The sequence below is a fragment of the Heterocephalus glaber genome, unplaced genomic scaffold, assembly GCF_053883595.1.
Source record: "Heterocephalus glaber isolate CG9 unplaced genomic scaffold, H.glaber_assembly_v1.0 deba00001472, whole genome shotgun sequence".
Classification (NCBI taxonomy): Eukaryota; Metazoa; Chordata; class Mammalia; order Rodentia; family Bathyergidae; genus Heterocephalus; species Heterocephalus glaber.
The window spans coordinates 91,915,128-91,938,216 of record NW_028258315.1 but is presented as its reverse complement, the minus strand read 5'-3'; the positions used below and the strand labels follow the sequence as shown (position 1 = coordinate 91,938,216).

General features: G+C 41.3%; 3 protein-coding genes and 3 non-coding genes across 22 annotated transcripts in view; 4 read left to right on the top strand and 2 right to left on the bottom strand.

The window, feature by feature from the left end:
- The window catches only part of Pbrm1 (polybromo 1), a 135,953-nt gene extending 135,770 nt beyond the window's left edge, over window positions 1–183 (bottom strand). For 6 of the 10 annotated variants that reach the window (XM_087182409.1, XM_087182415.1, XM_087182427.1 and 3 more), the window contains exon 1: window positions 46–183. The gene's annotated coding sequence lies outside the window, so the exon portion shown is untranslated. The remainder of the gene's footprint in view (window positions 1–45) is intronic. The other 4 variants (XM_087182419.1, XM_087182428.1, XM_087182432.1 and 1 more) reach the window with 2 other exon arrangements.
- Gnl3 (G protein nucleolar 3) lies at window positions 167–10,102 on the top strand. 3 transcript variants are annotated; one of them, XM_013065400.3, is made up of 15 exons: window positions 167–303; window positions 1,406–1,464; window positions 1,814–1,951; window positions 2,062–2,172; window positions 2,528–2,608; window positions 3,196–3,328; window positions 4,279–4,391; window positions 4,599–4,716; window positions 7,884–7,971; window positions 8,552–8,726; window positions 8,821–8,963; window positions 9,043–9,179; window positions 9,270–9,415; window positions 9,707–9,773; window positions 9,865–10,102. In XM_013065400.3, the coding sequence occupies exons 2-15, from the start codon at window positions 1,429–1,431 to the stop codon at window positions 9,948–9,950; spliced, it is 1,572 nt and encodes a 523-aa protein (XP_012920854.2). In that variant the 5' UTR covers window positions 167–303; window positions 1,406–1,428; the 3' UTR covers window positions 9,951–10,102. The 3 variants fall into 3 exon arrangements, with proteins under 3 accessions (XP_012920854.2, XP_012920852.2, XP_012920853.2); XM_013065398.3 differs by having other exon boundaries at window positions 237–418; XM_013065399.3 differs by lacking the exon at window positions 167–303 and adding an exon at window positions 358–514.
- On the top strand, window positions 3,370–3,447 carry LOC147826483 (small nucleolar RNA SNORD19). The gene has a single exon (XR_015439653.1). It is a non-coding gene; the product is annotated as a small nucleolar RNA SNORD19 (small nucleolar RNA).
- Window positions 4,438–4,519, top strand: LOC147826482 (small nucleolar RNA SNORD19B). The gene has a single exon (XR_015439662.1). It is a non-coding gene; the product is annotated as a small nucleolar RNA SNORD19B (small nucleolar RNA).
- On the top strand, window positions 8,417–8,493 carry LOC147826481 (small nucleolar RNA SNORD69). Its single transcript, XR_015439654.1, has one exon. It is a non-coding gene; the product is annotated as a small nucleolar RNA SNORD69 (small nucleolar RNA).
- Window positions 9,176–23,019, bottom strand: Glt8d1 (glycosyltransferase 8 domain containing 1). Of its 6 annotated transcripts, XM_087182448.1 has the most exons (11): window positions 22,835–23,019; window positions 21,692–21,808; window positions 19,399–19,452; window positions 19,216–19,314; window positions 14,756–14,969; window positions 12,642–12,759; window positions 12,346–12,430; window positions 12,080–12,192; window positions 11,158–11,324; window positions 10,940–11,052; window positions 10,177–10,705 (listed from the first exon to the last, which is right to left on the bottom strand). In XM_087182448.1, exons 3-11 carry the CDS (start codon window positions 19,412–19,414, stop codon window positions 10,515–10,517), a joined length of 1,116 nt encoding a protein of 371 aa, XP_087038574.1. In that variant the 5' UTR covers window positions 19,415–19,452; window positions 21,692–21,808; window positions 22,835–23,019; the 3' UTR covers window positions 10,177–10,514. The 6 variants fall into 6 exon arrangements, with proteins under 6 accessions (XP_004864442.1, XP_087038576.1, XP_087038574.1 ...); XM_004864385.4 differs by lacking the exons at window positions 10,177–10,705; window positions 21,692–21,808 and adding an exon at window positions 9,176–9,319; XM_087182450.1 differs by lacking the exons at window positions 10,177–10,705; window positions 21,692–21,808; window positions 22,835–23,019 and adding exons at window positions 9,176–9,319; window positions 22,568–22,652.
- Window positions 23,020–23,089: the final 70 nt, after the last annotated feature.

Sequence of the window (23,089 nt, the reverse complement as noted above, 5' to 3'; positions counted from 1 at the left end):
GCTGGCCGTAAGAGAAGAGCCCCGTCGCCCCGGGACCGGCCTTACCCAGCCGCTCCGCCGCCTGCAGCCCCGGCCGCGGTCGCCGACCGCTGCGCCCCGCCCCGTAGCCGCCACGGCTGCTTCTATTGCTCCTCCGGCCGCGGCAGCTGCCGTCGCTCCAGCTCCAGCACCGCCGCCCTCACCGCCCTCACCCCTCCCAGTGCCGCCGCAAAACCAGCCCGCGGCCGCCAAGTGATCCCAACTCTGCGCGACACTGCGTGCGCGCGCACGCGGAAGAACGGCGACGTACTTGACGGCAGTGACGTGAGTACGTGGTGGTCATCCGAGGCCTCAGTTCGCACGTGGCGCCAGCACAGTCACTTTGTATCTGCTGCTCGTGTTGTGTCTACCGTTTCCACAGCCAGCATGAAGCGGCCAAGTGAGTGGGATTGTGAGGCGAATGTGGAGAGGCCTGTCTCTGGTGATCGCTCTTCTGCGCCTTGGCTTCTGCGGAAATTTGGGGAGTGAACTGTTGGTAGGCCAACGCTCGGTTCCCGCGTGGAACTGAGGATGGGAAGGCCCTGAATAGATTGTTAACCGTGGACCCGTTGTGCAGAACAAAGGCCATCCCCGAAGATGGAAAACATCAGCCCAGATTTTTATGGGGAAACAGCATCTGAGCCTGGTTTTAGGTCCAGCGTTTCCCCTTTTGCGTTAGCCGAGAGCCACCTCCCAATGGCACTCGTTCTCACCTCTGTTGTGATTGATGGTTACTTTTATTTTTATTTTTTGGTTTTTATTTTTTTTAAGTGAGGCTTTACCTTTATTAAAGTTAGGGAAAGAAGTAGTTTCCCAGCTGGGCATGTGGCGCACGCAGCACTCAGGAGGCTGAGGCAGAATTGCCTCGAGTTCGAGGCGCCCCCCCCCCCCCGCACTACAGAGCGAGACCCTGTCTCAGAGAACCAAAGAAAGGGAAACGATAGCTTTCCAGAATAAGTGTGGGTCAATTAAAAGTAGGAAAAGAGGGCCGGGGATTTAGCTCAGGGGTTCTGCCGCCTGCCTCGAAAGTGCAACGTCCCAAGTTCGATCCCGGTACCAAAAAAACAAAGTAGGAAAAGAAGGATGTTTTACAGAATGCGTAACAGGCCGTTAGAAGAGCTTGATTGGTGATTCTTATCCCAAAGTGGTTGTCGCTTTGGAGATGCAATATGAGAAGGTGTAGAGAGCCAGCTCTATCCTGAATCTCTTGACTCACATTGACTGGGATTGGGCCGGGGATTTAGCTCAGTGGATTTCGCAAGCGCAAGGTCCCGAGTTCGATCCCCATTACCAAAAAAAACCCAAATTGACTGGGATTTGTAAGTGCTAATTTTACTTATTAGATGCTCCATATCATTCTTAACATTAGGTAATTTTTTCATCGTAGAGTTAAAGAAAGCAAGTAAACGCATGACCTGCCATAAACGGTATAAAATTAAAAAAAAGGTAAGTCTTTCCTGGAGACCTATACCAAATACATTGCTAACCTGATTTCTGACCCTTTTTCTGGAAGTCTGGATTAATAATGTAGGGATTGAGTTGACCATGGGGATCAGGAGTGCAACTGTGGAGAAGTAATAAATTCTGTAAACTTTAATATAATTTCTGCAGAGTTATATTTTCTTGCTGTTTTATATATGCATGTGCATTTTCTGTGTATGATTCCAGTTAAAGCTTTCTTTTTCAAGGACATTTCACATGCATAACTGCAGCCAGTTTGATTTCTTAACTTAAATTCTATTTAAATAAAAAAGTTTTTCTAAAGGGATATAGTTGTTTTTGTTTTTTAAAATAGGTTCGAGAACACCATCGAAAATTGAGGAAGGAAGCCAAAAAACGGGGTCACAAGAAGCCTAGGAAAGACCCGGGAATTCCAAACAGTGCTCCCTTTAAGGAGACTCTTCTTCGGGAAGCAGAGCTAAGAAAACAGCAGGTAGGTTAGCCAAAACGTTGAAAGTGGTGTGGTGTGGGTATGTATTTTTTTAAAGTAAAGTAACAGCATCACTCATTGGCTAACTCCTTTCTCTTATGGATTGGACACAGCTTGAAGAATTAAAACAGCAGCAGAAACTTGATCGGCAGAAGGAGCAAGACAAGAAAAGAAAACTTGAAACTGATCCTGCCGATGAGCCATCTAATGTTGAATCTGTGGAGGTAGGATTGCATCTCTTTGAAATATGAGAGCGGAAGCTGGGCGTGGTTGTGCATATCTATAATCTCAGCACTCCAGGAGGCTGAGGCAGAAGTAGCACAATTTTGAGGCCAGGCTGAGTAACTTAGTGAGACAAATAAAAAAAGGACTGGGCATGTAGCCCAGTGTAAAGGGCTGGGTTCAATCCCCAGAGCCTCTTGGAAGGAAGAAAACTGAGTTCAGACTCTTTCCTATTTAAAAAAAAAAAAACGCCAAACTTCCTGGCCCCCCTAATCAGCTATGGAAAATGTGAAGGTACAAGTTACAATTACTAGTATGTCAATTTTGTGTTTTCCCCCTTATCTTTGTATTCTCTAGGAATTTGGACAAAGCAAACCTAAGAAAGCCAAGCTGAGCAAACAGAATCCGAAGACAGTACATTGTCTGGAACTTAAAAAGGTACCTTAATCTAGGTCAGTGTCTAAAAATGGTAATGAGATTTTAAAATAGTCATTCCCTAACCTGATAACATCTCTATAAAGTGGAAGTTCTGGAAACTAATTAAAGTGAGAAGGGTGATTGTTATTGCTGCTCATCACTATCCCCTCAACACACATTTTCTAGCTGTAAATAGAGCCCCCAAATGGGCTTTTTAAACTATATAAATCACTGTGGGTGGATTATTCATTAGACAGTTTTGGTTTGGGTTGTTTTGACACAGGGGTCTCCCTATGTAGTTCAGGCTGGCCTTCAGCTCTCGGCAATCCTCCTAATTTAGCCTCCCAAGTGCTGGGATTATAGACATGCACTACCACACCCAGCTCTGGACAGTTCTGTTTTTAAAATCCTTGTTGATTAGAGACTTTGAGCAAGCTTGTGTTACCTGCCTGTGAGAAATGATGAGCATTTCATTATTCTTCATTCCATGTGAAGACATGAGATCCAACTCTGAGCTCACCTCCTTGCTAGGTAGATAATGCTAGTAGGCTCATATTAAGGGCATTCCCAGAATAAGAGATACTGTTACAGTTGTTCTTCCTTGACAGGTGATCGAGGCCTCAGATATTTTGCTAGAGGTATTGGATGCCAGAGATCCTCTTGGTTGCAGGTGTCCTCAGGTAGAAGAGGTGATTGTCCAGAGTGGACATAAAAAGCTGGTACTTGTACTAAATAAATCAGGTGAGCAAAAGGGATGCCCCTTGCCTTCTTTGTTCACTGGTGAGGTGTGAGGAAAACATCTGAATCAGTCTGACTGTAACTGAAGACTGATGAGATCCAACTCTGACCTCAGCAAAGCCGGAACATGTGTACTATGGTTGCCAAAAACAGTGCACGGTAGTTGAGAGGTGGTGGTTTCTCGAATTGATTCAACTGGTTTTTCTAGGGTTTTCGTTGTTTTTTGTTTTGCCATTCATTACCTAACTACTGTTTTTAAAAATGCAACCCAGCTGTGTAGTATATTTCATATAGGAAGTGATGAGTGTACCAGATTGTTCCCTCTATTTTCTACACAGTATTTTTAGTACAGGAACAAGATAAATTGGAGTGTATGTGATAGAATGTTTACATGAAATAGTTACATATTGGGTCTGAGCAGCAGGAAGAGGAAAACCTAGAACACAGACTTGTGAAGCAGAAAGTAGGAACAGGATTGAAAATCATTGCTAGGTGTCAGAAAACAAGTGACTGCTAGCTGAAGATCAGTCCAGGAAACATAGCTGAGCAATGTAGGGAGGAATTAAAATGTAGAAGAGTAGATAATTGAGCTTTCTTAAGACGGGCAGCCCGGTAGGAAGCTTCCCCTTCCATTCCACTTAAATCCCTTTGTATGAACTAGGAAAAGGCAAATGAGTGAAATCTACGTTTTAAAAGATTTTTTAGGGCCAGGAATGAAGCTCAGTGGCACCACACCTGCCTTGCCAAGCACAAGGTCCTGAGTTCGATCCTGGTACCAAAAAGAAAAAGATTTTTTAAAATTCATTTCAACAGAGGGCTGGGGATTTAGCTCAGTGGTTTTGCCGACTGCTGCGGAAGCGCAAGGACCCGAGTTCAATCCCTAATACCAAAAAAAAAACTCATTTCAACAGAATGACCAAGTTGAGACTTGTTGTGTTCTTAATTTCTATCAGATCTAATACCAAAGGAGAATTTGGAGAATTGGCTCAATTATTTGACGAAAGAATTGCCAACAGTGGTTTTCAAAGCCTTTACAAATCCGAAGGATAAAAGGAAGATAACCAAGGTACACTTTAATGATAATGGTGGGAAGTGTGGTTCTTTCAGATTTTGAATGGTTGAAATATGATGAGTATGTAAGAAGTTGATAAAAAAGTGAAAAATAACAAGATCCAACTCTGATTTTATCCAAAGATCATCTGAAGGGAAGTAGTCTGGTGGTTGGGTTTTATGTATTGTCAGAATAATGTATTTGAAATTTTAACACCTGAAGGTAAAGAAGAAAGCTGTTTCATTCAAACATAAAGTCTGCTTTGGCAAAGAGGGCCTTTTGAAACTTCTTGAAGGTTTTCAAGAGACTTTGGGCAAGCCTATCCAGGTTGGAGTGATTGGTAAGTTCCAATTTATCACATTCTACCTCTTTTAAGTGTCATGATACTTAGCCAAAAATTTTTACATCTTAAAAAACAAGATTATGAAACAAAGGCCTTGCTCAAATCTTTACTTTTGTCCATTTCACCACATCACACACAATTACAATTTAAAATTTTAATTGCTGCCAGGTTTGGATCCTTATTAAGACTAGGCACTGTAGGAAGTTGAACTCTAAAAGCGCTTGTAGCAGGGGGCACAGCTCAGTGGTAGAGCACTTGTCTGACATGTATGAGGCCCTGGGTTCAATCCCCAGCATCACAACTAAGTACATATATACATACATAATTTCATCACTTGGGAAAGAAATAAAGCTAACATTGGTCTTAGTGTTGAAGTGAAGACACTCAGGTCCAACTCTGATCTTGATGTAAACATCAGGAAGACATAAAATTGGGCAATAAAAATTTTATAATTGCCAGTACACTGTCTTGTATCTGTGAATTTTCCCCTTTTATTTATTTATTTATTTGCTTAAATTCTTTTATTGGTACATTTTAGGTTTACAATACGTTTACATTTATCATTGGGTGCTTGTACCTGTACAGGATGAATCTTGGTTCTTATTTTTTCCCCATTACCTGTGTGCCCTTCACCCCTCCACCCTTCCCTATTTACATACTTCGTTTCCTTTTTTTTTTTTCTCTTTTCTCGTAATTTTTCCTTTCCATTCCCCATCTTCTCCCACCCACCCCTACCCCTTTGGACCTTTTCCTATTTCAAAGTATCAATTATTAGTTATTAATCCTTTTGATCCTTATTTACACTCTGTTTCTCATACTAGAAAAACTTCGGTATTTACACGTGTGTGTCCTATTTATTTCACTTAAGAGTATGGCCTCAATATGCATCCATTTAGCTATAAATGACTCTAGTTTCTCGTTCTTTATGGCTGAGTAGTACTCCATTTTATAAAAAGCACACATCTTTATCCAGTTTCCAGTTGATGGGGACTTGGGCTGTTTCCAAGCTTTGGCTATTACAAACTGTGCTGCTATAAACATGGGTACACATATATCTCTGTGGTATGATTCTTTTAATTCTTTTGGGAAGATACCCAGCAGGGGAATAGCTGGGTCAAATGGGGCCTCCAGCCCTAGTTCTTTGAGGTATCTCCATACTGCTTTACACACTGGTTGCACCAGTCTGCACTCCCACCAACAATGGAGAAGGGTTCCTTTCTCCCCACTCCCCTGCCAGCATTTGTTACTGGTTGATTTCTTTCTTTTTTTTTTTCCCACAACTAAAAATAAGTATTTATTGAGGACAAGAGGATGCAAACAATATAGAAACCAAAAGCTTATCTAGCATTTAACTTTCCTTTCTCTGCTTGTCCAATGAGAGCTGGATGTTATTTGTACATTTTCTAAGGGTCCTGATCTGCCCATGAAATCTATACAGGGGGAAACTGTGGGGCAGATTCCGTTGAGTGGCCCTTTGGGAGAACTCTCATTTGAGCAGGAATAAATGTTCAATTCTGCCTACTTCTTTCCCTTCTGCTTCATGTGCATTACAAAATAATCATTGCACGCAATGGTGAGGCCTGCGATTAGTGAAAAGAAGCTCTGGAAGCCCACTTTGCCATCTTGGCACTGGTCCAGGTCCTTCATGATTTTGTCCACAGCCAGAGGATCTTTTATGATTTTCCAAAAACCCAGGGAACTCCTTTTCCATGAAGACTTGCAGGTCCTCCTTCCTTAAGTAGCCTTTGTCCCCAGCAAATTTGTGAAACATAAACATCATGGTTTCCATGGCGTGTTCCATTTGGAATGGCATTTTGGTGAAGTCTGTTGAAACCAGGGCTCTCAGGCTGCGGGTGGCAGCCTACTGGTTGATTTCTTGATAGCAGCCACTCTTTCTGGGGTGAGGTGGAATCTCAGTGTTGTTTTCATCTGCATCTCTCAAATGACCAGTGATTCTGAACATTTTTTCATATGTTTATTTGCTGCTTTTACTTCTTTTGAGAAATGTCTGTTCATTTTAGATGCCCATTTTTGAATTGGGTCTTTGAATTTGGGGGGTCTGATTTTTTTCAGTTCTTTATAGATTCTAGATAGTAGCCCTTTGTCTAAGTTACAGCTGCTAAAAGTTTTTTCCCACAATGTAGGTTGTCTGTTAGCTCTGTTGGTGATCTCTCTTGCAGTGCAGAAGCTTTTTAATAAGATGAAATCCCAGTTGTTGATTCTTTCTGCTAGTTCCCATGCTACTGAGGTTTTGTTCATAAAGTCTTTTCCTATGCCAGTATCTTCAAGAGTTCTACCTAACTTATCTTCCAGCAAGTTTAGTGTTTCTGTCTTAATATTTAGATCTGTAATCCACTTCGATCTTAGTTTAGTGCATGGTGATAGGTATAGGTCTAGTTTTAATCTCTGACAGGTTGAAATCCAGTTTTTCCAACACCATTTATTAAATAGGCTATCTTTTCTCCAATGAGGGTGGGTGGCTCAGTATGTCTGAAGTTGTTTCTGCATCTTCTAATCTATTCCACTGATCCTCAGGTCTGTTTCTTTGCCAGTACCATGCTGTTTTTATCACAGTAGCTTTGTGTAGTATAGCTTCAAGCTGGGGATTGTGATACCCCCAGCCATGTCTCTGTTGCCCAGAATTGCTTTTGCTATTCTAGGTCTCTTCTGGTTCCAAATGAATTTTTGGATTATTGTCTCTAGTTCTGTGAAGTATATTGTTGGAATTTCAGACGGCATTGCATTAAATCTATATAGCAGTTTTGGAAGTATGGCCATTTTCACTACATTGATTCTTCCTACACAGGAACAAGGGATGTCTTTCCATTTTCTTATATCCTCCTCGATCTCCTTTTTCAGGGTGCTGTAGTTTTCAGTGTAGAGGTCTTTTGCTTCCTTTGTTAGATTGATTCCTAGACATTTCATTTTTTTGGATGCTATTGTAAAAGGAATTGTTTGCTGAATTTCTCTCAATGGGTCTGCTATTTGCGTATAAGAAGGCCACTGTTTTTTGAGTGTTGACCTTATATCCAGCTACTCTACTGAATCTGTCAATTAAGTCTAGAAGTCTTTTGGTAGTTTTTTGGGTCTTCTATGTAAAGTATCATATCATCAGCAAATAATTACAGCTTAACTTCCTTTTCTACTCTCTCTTATTTTTGTAGGTTTCCCAAATGTGGGGAAAAGCAGCATCATTAATAGTTTAAAACAAGAACGAATATGTAATGTTGGTATATCCATGGGGCTTACAAGGTAAATTGAACTGTTTTACTATATGAGTTGAATTTTCATTATCTTAAGCCAATTTCTTGTCCTTTCTTTAAAGCTGTCAGTGAAAGGAAAAGGGTCAAGCCCAGTGGTAGGCTAGGTTTGGGGGAAAATTGATTGGATTGCGAACAGCTGTCTACAGTTTAGTTTGAAAGACAAATTAGATTGAGAAAAAAGGAAAGCTGCCTCAGACAAAGTGATGTTTTTCCTGAACTTGAACTTGAGAAGTGAATAGCTTTCCAGGTAAAATACTATGGTAGGAGAAATAGCTATTTTGTTTGGTACTGGAGATTGAACTCAGGACCTTGTGCTTACAAGGCAGGCGCAGAGCTACTGAGCTCTAGAAATAGCCATTTTTAAGGAAGATGTAGAAGCTGTAATATGTAGTTTTTCTCTTTCAGGAGTGAATATGTTGTTAGGGTTTTAGATAGCCATGAAGCAAATGATGATAAATTGGATCTGACTCGCTGTGCTGAGTTTGTTCAATCCAACCCTGAGCTTCATCTTCTGTGTCTTGACTGCCAGATAAGCCAGTGCCCACATAATTCCATCTCTTTTATTTTAGGAGCATGCAGGTTGTTCCCTTGGACAAACAGATCACAATCATAGATAGTCCATGTTTTATTGTGTCGCCACTTAACTCCTCCACTGCACTTGCTCTGCGGAGTCCAGCAAGTATTGAGGTAGTAAAGCCATTGGAGGCTGCCAGTGCCATCCTGTCCCAGGCTGATGCTAGACAGGTAAAAGAACTCTCCCTTTTTAATTAGATCTTCAGAGTTTTTTAGAAAACACTATTACCAGGTGAATGACAATTCCTGTTTTGCTTTTTTAAAGGTAGTTCTAAAATATAATGTCCCAAACTATAAGAATTCTCTGGAATTTTTTACTAATCTTGCTCAAAGAAGAGGTCTGCACCAAAAAGGTGGAAGTCCAAATGTTGAACGTGCTGCCAAATTGCTGTGGTCTGAGTGGACAGGGTAAGGCTTCTTTCTGTTGGCATTTTAGTCAATACTTAGAATAAAGGAACTGGTTTCTAACAGAGCTTTTTAATACCAGTGCTTCATTATGTTACTATTGCCAACCCCCTACACTCTGGACTCCTCCTCCACATTTTAATGAGAATATTGTGGCAGACATGAAAAGGGGCTTTAATCTGGAAGAACTGGAAAAGAACAATGCACACAACATACAAGGTGAGTGAAACTTGTATTTCACTGCTGTTTTCCTCTGTTGATACGCTGATAGAGGTCTCATCAGTTTGGGGGGCTTTATTCCTTTCCTAGCCATCCGGGGCCCTTCTTCAGGCAATAGCATACTTTTCTGGTCTTCCGGCCTGACAAATGGAATAATAGAGGAAAAAGACATACCTGAATTGCCAAAAGTGATGCAACAGGGAAAACAGGAGGAAAGAGAGGACAGTGAAGATAAGGTCAGTGACCAGGAAAGTGTTGATTGTGAAACTGTTGATGTAAACTGTGTTTTCTGAGTTACTTAAAGCTGAATGGTGTTTCTAGCTTTATGATGTGTGGTAAATGGGAATTGGTTAAATGGGAAAACAGAGTATTTTACAGTTTACTGAAGGAAGCCCCATACAGTTAAGTACTTAAGGCATATGATCATTGGCCCCAGTGTTACACATCCTGTTAGGTGTATCTTTAGAGAATAACTGGATTAATGAACAGGCAGGGATTACTAACTGTCCCTTTTCTCTGTCCCATAGGAAAGGCTCTCAGACATGTCCCCTATAGAAGAGACAAGTGAGGCACTGCCAGAGGAATCTATAGCAGGTGAATCTGGGCAAAGGACTTGGAAAGCTGCTTGCCACAGAATTGTGCTTATTGTCTGTATAAATTCTCGCTTTATTTTTCTCCAATACAGGTGAACCATCTACAAGATCTTCTATTATCTTGGATGAAAAGACTAAAGAGGATGATGCTTATGACTTCAGCACAGATTATGCATAACAGAACCTTATCCTTCCATAAAGATTTTCTTGACATTTCAGGCTAACTGCTAAAGTGTTATATGTATGTAAGGTGCCAGTTTTGGTGTGGCATAAGCTATATAAATTTCGTGAATATGTATCATCTACACATTAAAGCAATTAAAGAATTTAGAGTGTCCACATTTTATAAAAAGATTGACTCAATACAATGAAGGAATAGAAGTAGTTATGTGGAAGCAAAGAAATCTACTGAAAACTGTTAGGTTTTATTTACACATTGGGCCACAGCTTACAAAATTAAAATCTAGCAGCAGTTTTAAACTAGTTATATCAGCTTTATCAGTCCATTCTTCTGGTCAGTTCACACTGTAGTAAGCAAACACTTGGTGAGGCAGATGGAGATGTATTTATGGTCTTATCTGGAAAGCTGACTACCAGACAGGACAAACCGTCATCTTTACCCAGATGAAACACAGTTTTGTTCCTTGGGTTGCAACAGATAGGCATTGACATCTACCAACTGTTACTTTCCACACATACGCTTCTAAGATTTCCTGAGAAATACTTGCAGTTAAATTCTGTTCTACTTTATGTTTGAGATCTCCATATGCCTTCGGATTAGGCTGAATTTGCCTGTTGGATCTGGAATATACCATTTTTCCCAAATATCAATGTACGAAGCAGTTCTTCCCCATGGCTTAAAATGTCCATTCCAATGGAGTAACTTCGCAGCCTTTATAAACTGGGGTGAATATCTTTTTCCAGCACTGGAACCTTACAATTGAGAAAGGGCTAAATGATTATATCAGACATAAGGGCAGTCCCATACCAAGCTGCAGAAGAGTTAAGGGAAATATGTTATATCCCATCCCAGAAGAAGTTTTAGATACTAATTCCTTAAGAGCTTAGGCCAGTGATGGCAAACCTTTAAGAGCTTTCAGTGATAAGAGCCTGCTGTGGTATGAGGTTCACCACCACTGGCTTAGACCATCAGTTATTTCTACTTACCGAGGTGGCGGACATTCCACATAGGGTCAATGGTGGAGTGCTGCTGATAAAATACGATAAGTAGAGGAGGTGTTGTGATGCTGCCAGCCAGTGTTCTGCTATATAATCCTTCTCTTGGGAAAGATGACAAACATTAGTGACAGTAATGACCAACTCCTTTTAGTTAAGTCTCTTGGGGTTGAAACAAGTTTTCATAGCTGGGCCAGTTAGATACTTACTCTACATTGAGTTTCATCCATTTTTCCAGCTGATTAGTTACATTCTGTCGTTTCCATTCTGTCAGGTTTGCAACAAAAACTCCAGGATTAAAGGAACAGGTGCTGGCTTTCATGGAAAGCTTACGTATTCTCTCTTTTTTGTAGTCCAGATAGCCAATGTAATTGTACTAAAAAAACATGAGACAGGGACAGGGATGTAGCTCAGTGCCTGCCTGGCAAGCACAGGTCCTGAGTTCGATCCCTGTTACTGCCAAAAAAAAGTGGGACAAATGTTTACTGCTTCAAACATTATAACCAGTAAAAAATTAGTTGAGTCAGGTATGATGGCACATGCCTGTTTGAGCTGATGTCTCAGAAAACAAAAAGGCCTAAGGATGTAGCTCAGTTAAGGCCATGGGTTTAATCCCCAGTAATGAAAAGTGAGGTGGTGGGGTTGAACTAAGACTTCTCAGATCAGTAGCAAAAGTGACATTAAAGATTTCAAATTAAAATGGGACCTAGATTTTGATTTACTAAACCAAATAGTTAAGGTGAAGTAGGTTAAGTTTGCAAATATATGTACAGAAAAGGCCTAAATTTTGGTTTTGTTGTTTTGGTGGGGGGAGACTGGCCTCTGCAATTCAAGCTGCCCTTGAATTCACTATTCAGCCCAGGCTGGCCCAGAACTTGTATTGATCCTCCTGCCTCAGCCTCTGAAGTGCTAGGATTACAGGTGGCTTGAGTTCTGAGATGAAATATTCAGAGAAAGTAAGATGCAGCAAAAAAGAAAGTTCCTGGGCCAGGGATTTAGCTCAGTGGTGCCACCTGCCTCACAAGCACAAGGACCAGAGTTCGATCCCCAGTATCAAAAAAAACGCCCTCAATTTGCCACCTCTTCCTATTAAACTTTTATAAGGAATAGTGTATCTAGTGAGTAATTTACCTGGTTACCTGCTCCACGGATGATAACTTTAGTAGAGGCTGAATCACAGTCTTCTGAAAATGCAGCTGCATGTCCCGGCTTTAGTGGTGTATGGTACAGGGCAAGAATATCACCTGAAATGGTAAAGTGTCGAGATTAAGATTTCCAGTTGTTTCAAGATTCCCTGTTCCTCCTCTTCCTCCCTATGGTGACCTTTACAGGAGACCATAAGTAAGACAACTATAGCCTGTAATCTAGAGAACACTCACGGTGACATTCTTTATTACCTTGCACAATTACATCATCATCCATGTATATGGCCTTCTTTGCATTGGGAACCAGAATTGGCAAATAGAACCTTGCAAAGGTTAACTGGAAAAGAAGCACCGTATAAGATAAAGTCTATGCTTTTACTTATCTAGCTACTAGTCTATTCTTGAGACTCTTGCAGAAAATATCCAAAGGACTTTTAGAACCACCTAGGCTGAGTCCCCAGAACTATCTCCATTGTACCCACAGTTAGCCAGGTATTCTAATCATTTCCTAATACTCCCAAGTATAAACAAGGATGCATGGAACTCACTGGTTTCATGGACTCCCCCTGGTCAGGATCCTCCTTTACTTTACCTTCCAAAAGTTTAGTGTCAAAATTCACAATTTTGTACCTGATGTTTTTCAGGGAACCACTAGTGAGCCATGACCTAATGAAGAAAATGCACCACAGTTCAGTTTTAAATAATAATGTTTTCAAGCCATTGCTTCATCTTTGTACTTTCCTAGTATGGGCATAATTTAATTAATGTAAGATATTCTAGGGATCAAATAGGTATTTTCAAGCTCCTTTATTTCTCTGAGACTTGGTTTCCTCATCATAAGTGAGGGTATTCCCACTAAAGTCCTTCCGTGTACCAAAATTCTACAGTAATTATCTTCCAACACTAAAACTACTAGAAAAACTCTGGAATTGAGAATATCCCATCAACCACACAGACCAGTCCTAATACACTGGTGAAAAAAATGAGTCAAAGTACAATCATAGTAAAAGATCTATCAACAATGGCAATTCACTGATAAGTGTAAGTAATTTATCCACTAGAGTCCAAGGCACTGTCCAAGGAAAGCTAGTGTTTCCTGAAGAAGTCTACATAATTTCTCTAGTCCATTCCAAATCAGAATTTTGTCTACACTTAATGTAAAATAGTCTTTTTTTGGTTTGTTTTCTTGTTTTTTGAGGCAGGGTCTTGATATGTAGTTCAGGCTGTCTTAAATTCACTATGTAGCCCAGTTTGGCCTCAAACTTGAGGCGATCCTCCTGCCTTAGCCTCTGGAGTGCTAGATTATAGGTATGTGCCACCACACCTGGTGACTATAGTCTATTTTAATCCAGTATTTGTTTTTATATCTTGGTGGGTTCGAAATATGAATCACAGGCCCGGGGATTTAGCCCAGTGGTTTTGCTGCCTGCTGTGCAAGTGCAAGGACCCGAGTTCGATCTCCAGTACCAAAAAAAAAAAATTCCAAATGTTTCCTGGATTGAGGCCAATTTATTTTGGGCCAGGGATTTAGCTCAGTGGTTCCACCACCTGCCTCACAGGCGCAAGGACCTGAGTTCGATCCCCGGTACCAAAAAAAAAAAAAGTATATATGAATCACAGTGAAAGCCACAAGCACAGAAATGTTTTACAACTTTGACAAATGTGAATCTGTTAGTCTAGCTGTTTCTTGGAATAAACTTTGTAAGTCTTATTTTCATGGATAAACTCCCATAAGATTGAGTTTCTATTACAGCAATGGACATGTTCTCACCAGCTTGAACCACCACGTGGCTGTACAAATGGATCTAACCAAGTTTTTTGGTCTTTTTACTAATAAAATTAGTAAGAAGCAGCCCAACGGGAAGGTCTTCCATGTACCATTGGTGGTTCAAACCACCCAGCAGCAATACATACCAATTACAGCCCCACTGTAAACATATTAAAATAGTACCGTTTGCTAAGGAACTACTATGTGCTGTTATACATATTTTTTCTTATTTACTGTACTTGACACAATACCTAAGTTGAATGCTGTGTATAACTGACACAACACTCTCATAATTATAGATGAGGAAATGGACTCTGAGGTTTCCCCAAACACCCTGAGTTAGGATTTGGATCAGAATCAGTGCTCACAACTTCACCACAATACCTTGCCATCTAAAGCCTGTCTATAAGATAAGGAACTTGTGATTTGTAAGTCAATGTACTGCTTCCTTGATTTAAAAAGTCTTAAAAGGGGCCAGGGATTTAGCCCAGTGGTTCTGCTGCCTGCCCCACAAGCGCAAGGACCCGAGTTTGATTCCTGGTACCAAAAAAAAGAGGTTTAAAAAGTCTTAAAAAAAAAAAAGTCTTATTATCAAAAAGTATCAGTATTTTTTTTTTGGTATTGGAAATCGAACTCAGGACATTGTGCTTGCCAGGCAGGTGCAGTCCCACTGAGCTAAATCTCCGGCCCAGGTATCAGTACGAAAACAGTAGCTGTGGGGTTAATAGTGTACAAAGCATAAGCTCATTATATCATTTCTGCTGTCATGTGGATATGCTTATCATATATTTATAGAGAAACGTCATATATCCAGCTTCTGTGTGGTAAAATCTTAATAAATATATATTATATTATACACATATAATATAAATATTATAGACAAGGAGATCTCACCGAAGATGGTCTGCTGTATTGTTAAGCGTAACAATGTAGAAAATCACATTGGAGCGTGTGTTGTGCTGAATGCTATTTATGGCTGCAATGGCCCCCCCAAGCCTGTCTTCAGATGCAGCAATAACCACAGGAATCTCTTCTTGTTTCCCATCTACTGCATGTCTGGGAGTATTTGGGACAAAGTCTATAGGCTGAAGTCCCAGAAATCCTGAATCTGAAAGAAATACACACAAAGAACGCACTGTAATATGAATACAAACACAATATCTTCAGTTTTTGATCAGAATCCAAGACATGGGAGAGGTAAGGTGAAGTTTGTGGTTAATTAAGGTTTATTTACCTTACCCTCTCCTATTAAACCTTGAAGCACACAGCCCAAAAACTGTTTTCCCCTATGAAACTAAACTTTTGAAAAAGTGAAAGAAGTATTTCATAAAATAGACTGAATATACTGATACACTATTAGTAGAAAAATAACCTTTCCAGATATATTGTGGCAGTTTGTATCAAGATCCTTGAACAGGTACATCGCCTTTTACCCAATAATTTTCCCTTACCACATCCAAAAACAAAATCTGAAATGTAATCAAGTCATAATTTTAGGTTAGTACAGTATGTGTTTAGAATGCACAGGCCTAGTTTCAGTCCCGGCACCACCAAAAAGAAAAAAGTCACATTCCCAGCCTCACGGTCAGAATTTGAATAGAAATTTCTGAATTGGAATATAAGACTGAAATAGTAGTGAAAAAATAAAACAGAGTGCATGGTACTTAGCATACCAACTGCAAATATTATTTCTTCCTTCCTTGTCTTTTTTTTAGTACTAGAAACTGAACTCAAGGCCTTCACACTAAACTACATCCCCAGCCCTTTTATTTTATAGTTTGACCCAAGTTCTCACTAAGTTGCTAAATGCCAAGGCTGGACTTGAACTTCCCACCTTCTTGCCTCTGCCTTCCAGAGTGTGGGAATGTGATTACAGGTGTGTGTCACTACATCAGCTTTTTTGTTGTTTTGTTTTTGGTACCGGGGATCGAACCTGGGTCCTTGCGCTTGCGAGGCAGGCAGCAGAACCAGTGAGCTAAATCCCCGGCCCACACACTAGCTTTTTTTTTTTCTTTCGGTACCGGGGATCAAACTTGGGTCCTTGCGCTTGCGCAGCAGCCAGCTTTTTTTTAAAAGACATGGTCTCATTATATTGCTAAGGCTGGCCTCAAACTCATAATCCACCTTCCTTGGTCTCCCAAGTAGCTGAAGTTACTATCTGTGTTACCACACAGACTCCTTCTTGCCTTTTACAATACAGCTGGCCCTCTGTATCTGTGGTTCCACATCTGTGAATTCAAGCTACCACCAATCAGAAATACTAGAAAAAAAATTACTGTACTAAACATGTAAAACCTTGTTTTTCTTGTCATTACTGTCTAAACAATACAGTACAGCAACTATTTACATGGCATTTACAATGTATAAGTCAGTGATGGTGAACCCTTTAGAGCTTTCAATGATAACAAACAGCTGGCTATGGCACACATGCCCTATGCTCGCCACCACTAGTATAAGTAATCTAGAACTACTAAAGTATACAAGGATGTACATAAGTTATATGCAAATACTGTAACATTTTATATAAGGGATATGAGATCCACGGGAAGTCCTAGAACCAATCCCCGCAAAGGGACAACTGGGCCAGGGATTTAGCTCAGCGGCACTGTACCTGCCTTGCAAGAGCAAGGTCCAGGGCCAGAGATTTAGCTAAGTGGTTCCATTGCCTACCATGCAAGCGCAAGGTCCCGAGTTTGATTCCCAGTCCAAAAAAAAACAAACTTGAAGCAACAAAGGGACAACTGTTTATTGATTCATTTACTTATCACTGAATGCTGAGTACCTGTTATGCTATGTTCCAGGCAGTATATAGACACTGGGGTTACAGCCATGAACAAAATATATAAATTCCTAGCACCATGAAGGACAGACAATACACAAATACATATATATGTGTGTGTGTTGCATGTAATTCATTTTTTATAGTGGAATCACCATCAAAAAGTCGGAAAGTCATTGTATCAAAAGACAGTTTTCTGTGGAATCAAGTAAACTATATCACATGAAAATAATATATGAAAACTTTCTGCTATCATGATGATATGCTTATGATAAAATAACATGGATGAGGCAGGAGTACTGCAAGTTTGAGCCCAGCCTGGGCAATCTAGCAAGACTCTGTCTCAAAATAAAAAAATTAAAACCTAGAGTGACTCTGTCTCAAAATAAAAAAATTTTAAAAGTGCTAGGATATAGCTCAGTGTAGAGGTCCTGGTTTTGCTCTTCCATATAAAAACAAAAACAAAAAAGAAAGAAAACATATCATGTACAGTTTAATATAATCTCAACTGTACAGAAAAAATATATACACAGATAAAAAGATTGGAATATATAAGGCCAAAATTTTTAGTTAACTCTAGACAATCAAATCATTCAACTAATATTTATTTAACATTTTCTAGGTATCAACCATCATCCTTAGGCACAGGAGATAAAGCACTGAAAAAAATGCTGTCTTAAAAATTGAACACTGGGGCTGGGGATTTAGCTCAGTGGTTCTGCTGCCTGCCTTGCAAGCGCAAGGTCCTGAGTTCGATCCCCAGTACCAAAAATAAATAATAGTACATAATTTTTTTTTGTACTGGGGCTCGAACTTGGGTCCTTGCGCTTGTGCAGCAGGCGGCGAAACCACTGAGCTAAATCCCCGGCTGTAGTACATAATTAAAAAAAAAAATTGAACACATTTCCTTTTCTATAAATTTTCCCAAGAGCATGCATGATCTTTCTCTCTCTTTTTTTTTTTTTTGGGTACCAGGGATGGAACTTGGGTCCTTGCACTTGTGAGGCAGGCGGTGGAACCACTGAGCTAAATCCACCAGCCCATTATCTCTTATACATATACATATATCTTGTTTTGTTGAGACAGGGCTCACTATGTAGTTCAGGTTTGAACTCATTGTAATCCTCCTGCCTCAGCCTCCTTCCTGAATGCTAGGATTACAGGTACGTGGCACCACACACAACTACATACACATATATTGTTTTTTGTTTTTTGGGGTTTTTTTTTTACATATATTGTTTTTAAAAAACATGTTATCAGGGCCAGGGATGTGGCTCAGCGGCAGCATGCCTGCCTGGCAAGGACAAGGTCCTGGAATTCGATCCCCAGTACAGGAACATGTTATCAGGGCTGGAAGTACAGCTCAATGGTAGAGTGCATGTGTAAGGTCCTGGGTTCAATCCTCAGCATCGGAAAAAAAAAAAAAAAAAGCATGTTATCAACACTCTGAAAGTTGGGGGAAAGCTATTATTCCTTTCTTTCTGTGGTCAACTACAGTGGATTGCAATTCAAAAGTGATTTTTGGAGCTGGGTATGGTGGCACACATCTGTAATCCCAGCACCTGGGAGGTTGAGGTAGAAGGATCAGTTCGAGTTCCAGGCCAGCCTGGACTACACAGTGAGTCCCTGTGTCCAAAAAAAAGAAAAAGAAAAAGAAAAGAAAACAAAACAAAAACAAACGAAATCACAAAAAATGGTTTTTGACACTTTGAAGCCTCAAACATCCCTCAATACAAAAGTAGGGCAGTATGAACACCTAATTTACAACAACTTGCAATGTGATTATAAAATAAAATGTTTAAAACATCAGCTTACAAGCCTTTATGATTTGTTTTTAGAGTTCTATTGATGTGATTGCTCAAGTTAAATGAAAGTAATACAGGTAAAGGAAAGTTAACTAGATTAACACCCTAATGACCAGAACAGGCTTCAAATATTTGCCTGTTCCCATCTTCTAAAGCCCTGCCTGCACTGCTGAAATGTGAGCAGATGATAGCCTATAGGGGGTGCTCCAAAGCCTGTGATTTGATGAAAAGGAATATTCTATCAGATCAAACCCTTAGCTAATGACTGCACTACAGGGAGAAAAAAAGAGGAGCACCACAGCAGCACTATGAGTACCCACCATGCCTTTCTTTGCCCAGAATCTTTTTAATGCCAACACACAAGCTTTCTGTTCCATTAGTAAGAGACATGGACTCAGTTGTCCACGACAAAGTAACCTGAGAGTTTAGAGTGCTATTCTCAAAAAATTAAAAACTGCTAAAAAAAAAAAAAAAAAGGTGGGCATGGTGGTGCATACATACCCATAATTAATTCCAGCACTCTGGGAGCCTGAGGCAAAGGGATCAAAGTTTGAGCCAAAACTGAGCAACCTAGTGACTTTGACCTTGTCTCCAAAAAAAAAAAAACCATGGAGCTACATAGCTCAGTATGAAGGGCCTATGTTTAAGCCCCAGTACCACCCCCACCCCTCAAAAAAAAGTGGTGCATATAACGATGTAAATTAGGATGTGGGATGCAAAGAACTCCAGGTGCTCAACAGATTCCAAGGCATTAGTAAAAATTCCCATACCTGAAACCTCATTCCTCAGCAAACTGCTCAGGCCAAGGAAGTTGTGATGCAAAACCAGTAGGAAGAGAACAACAGCCAGAACCAGGATGACAATGTTTACTGAAACAGACAGGAAAAACATGCATTATCTCTCTTTACTTTTGACTAGGTATAAAAATAACATAACTTACAGAGAGAACATACCTTTACGGAATGACATCTTTTTCTTCTGTCTTATATAAATATTAGTTATTAACCCTATAAAACAAAATCAAGTCCCCAAAGTTAGTAAAGTAACTACATGACAATGGCCATCAAAATGCCTAGATACTTTTGTTCAGGTAGGAAAAGCTTGTAACTTGTAGGAGAAACTTGTAACTTGGAAAAATATGTACCCTTTCTACCTTCGTACATTGTATGTTTCAAGATCAAATTAGACACTGATTCAACTGTCTATGATGAAGTAAATTAAGGATTTAGAATGCTATTCTCAAAAATTAAAAATCTGCTAAAGTTAAAAAAAAAGAGCTTCTGAAGCTCTACCTCTGTTGGTTAACTACCATCTATTAAGAACGGTGTCCAACATGGTCCATGTGCTCTCTAGCTGCCACATCTGACACCTTCACTTTCTCAGAACAAACAATTGCATGGAAACAAGACTGTAGTGTAACTAAATTTATCAAGCAATTAAATTTTTACAGCAATCACTGGGAAATGTTTCTTTAAAGACAGATTTCATGCAACCATGATTATAGGATTGTACATTTGAGAACTTCAGCCCTTTTTAAGCTTTATCTTCTCCTATAGTATCACCTTTTACATAAGGCAACTTATTTTCCAAAGCACTTTTAAATATATTTCTAAGAATCAAAGTTACTTTGTTGGGTTTTTGGGGGTGTTTTGTTTTGAGACAGGGTTTTGCTGTGTAGTTCAGGCTGGCCTTAAAATCACTACATAGCCTCAAACCTGTGCCAATCTTCCTACCTCAGCCTCCAAAAGTGTGCCACCATGCTCAGCCCAAAGCAACTTTGAGTTAATTTCATTCTAGGTAAACTGTGTGCCATCAGGCACTTGATTTCTCAAGGCCTTTGAAAAGAGGGAAATATATTGAGCTGTTTCAAAACTGGGGATTATGGGCCAGATTACAAATCTGGGTTAAAGTAAATCAGATAATCTAAAGCACACACACTCATTCCTTTCTAGAGCAGTGTATATGAAGTACACTGTATTAATGAACTTCCTCTCTAAAGAATACACATTATATTCCTTATGCTATATGTCTATCACATTGTGGGCTGAACCTTACCTATAGAAGCTGGAAGATTAGGAGCTGCTCAGACAAAAGCCCTAACATCTGGTTGCTTTGAGCCAACTTCTACTATAACTGGACACACATACACAAAGACAAAATCTCATTCTAATAAATCCCAAATAATTATTGATACAAACAATGTTTTAGCCCATCAACTTCAAATAACGGTTACTTACAGACAGTAATATACCTGGATCAATATACATGTATTTGTGCTGGACACAAGAAAAACATAATTCCAGCAAGTATTCAATGTATGTAAGTAAATTAGCATGGCAGAAACCACTTATTCCTGAAACTCTTACACCTGCAAAATGCCAGTTATTATAGAGTATGTCTGATCTATATTTCCTTTCCTGGTAGTGAAACTTCCTTGATCTGTCCTTGATCTGTTTAGAAGGAATCCTCAAAACAAAACTGCAAGTAGACTCTGGCTATGTAATAGAAGTGTATTTTTGTAAGAATATGCAACTATACCATTTGATCAGGAATCTTACATTGTTCATTAAAAAACATATTCACGCTGGGGATTTAGCTCAGTGGCATCACACCTGCCTGGCAAGTGCAAGGTCCTGAGTTTGATCCCCAGTACCAAAAAAAAAGAAATTATAAAACCTTCACATTCCCAAATTACTCTTAAAAATAAAACATCCCCTTTAATACCCCCTCCACACACACACACACACACACACACAAAATCAAAGGTGGGCATACCCATTAATATGAAAGAAACTTCAGGGGAAAAAAACCTGTTACTTTTTTTTTCCTTTTTACTTGTTAGTTACCTACATTTATACATATATATATATATATATATATATATATATATATATATATATATATATATACACTCTCAGCATCTGTGCCTGCTTCTTGTTTTCCCTCTTGTGACTATGGGCCACATACTTCCATGAAAGGCCACTCCACTGGTGCTCTGGATACTAACTGCTAATTGTTTTCTTGCTGTAGCACCATCAACTTTTCTTACTCTGTAGTGGGTCACATCCATCAACATGTTCTAGTGACTTCTTGTCAATTTGTTTTAAAGACACTGCTCGGCCCACTCCACCCCAGCTGACCCCAAGCCCATTTCTCTGCTACTCTTCACTCTTTTTGGAGACAGGGTCTCGCTTTGTAGTTCAGGCTGCCCTTAAACTATGTAGTTGAGGCTGGTCTTGAACTCACAGTGATCCTTCTGCCTCAGCCTCCCGAGTCCTGGGATTACAGGTGTGGGCCACCACACCTCTACGTGCACTGGGCTCCTTCTGAGGCCGGAAAAATGTCAAAGTGTTCTGCATTTTACTGAAAGGTGGAAAAACACTGAGTAGATCCAGTCACTTTCTCCTATTCCTTCCTACTTGTTTTTTAGGAGTCAGGGAGCCCTTTCAAGCCCCACGCTGAGCTGCGCCTCCCTAGGTCCCACCTTTCCTGCCGCCCCCCCCCCATCCAACTGTCATGTAGTTCTGGTGTGATGTGTCAGTCTCCCTTGACATACTCTGGGCCAAGCCTGGACGCATTTGCTAGATGCGTGAATGCGGCGGCAGGCACACTCCTCCCTGCCCAGAGTGCCTAGAATCCTAGCATCTGTAGTTGACCCTGCACACGGAGCAGAGGCCAGACAGAGCCAGCTGGCCCCAAAGGGCAGGACTACCCAAGATCGTTTCCCTCTGAACGTGCGCGCCCCGCCTAGCTCGCTAACCGGGGAGGACCCAAGCTTTTGGGATATACACTAACTTTAGGGACTGGGGAACCCTTGGCTGGTCCCCATCGGGAGGCCCAGCCTGGGTCTGTGAGGGCCGGTGGAGCGGACAAACAGGTCGGTGGGCAGAGTTCGGGCATACGCGGTGTGAGGAGCGCCCGCGGACGCAGGTCTTCTCCCCGACAGCATTACCTTTCTCTGGGTCCCGCGGCCCGGGCTCCCCTAAATTCTAAGAGTCAGCAGGGCCCGCTTAGGAGTAACAGGGAGGTGGCGACGCCCCGCCCCCGGACCCCCCAGGCCTGGAAAGGCAGGGTTAAGGGTCGGCGTGCGAAGTCATTCTGTCAGACGCTGGCCATCCTTACCTGCAGCGGAAGGAAGCCCGCCGCCGCCGCCCGCGCCCTGGCCCACCCCGCCAGCTCAGCGCCCGCGCCGCAGGCCCCGGGGCCCAGCCTGCCGCCGGGCAGCCCGCGTCCGGGGCACTCCGAGCCGCGCCCACTCGCCCGCTTCCCCGCGAGCTTCTCCGCAGCCTGGCAGTTCCGTACCACAACACCGAGCCCACCCGCGACTTTGGTGGCAGTAGAGCAACGGCTAGCAGGCGCCGCCGGGCAGCCCCACCACTGGGGTCCTACCGGAGAAAAGGCCGTCTCCATGGAGACGCGCCGCGCACCGGCACCCCTTAAGCCTCTGAGCTGAGACGATGAGCACTTTGCCTGGCCGGGGCCGCGGCTTCCGGAGACCATCGGCGCTGAGAGCGAACCCTTCACGGATGCGCGATGCCTTGGCTCGGTCGCCGCCTCAGCCCTCGCGAGTGGTGCGCCAGGCTAGAGCCAACTTCGAAACCACACGTCGCCTAGCGACGGCGCGAGGCGGGGCCACAGGCTGTC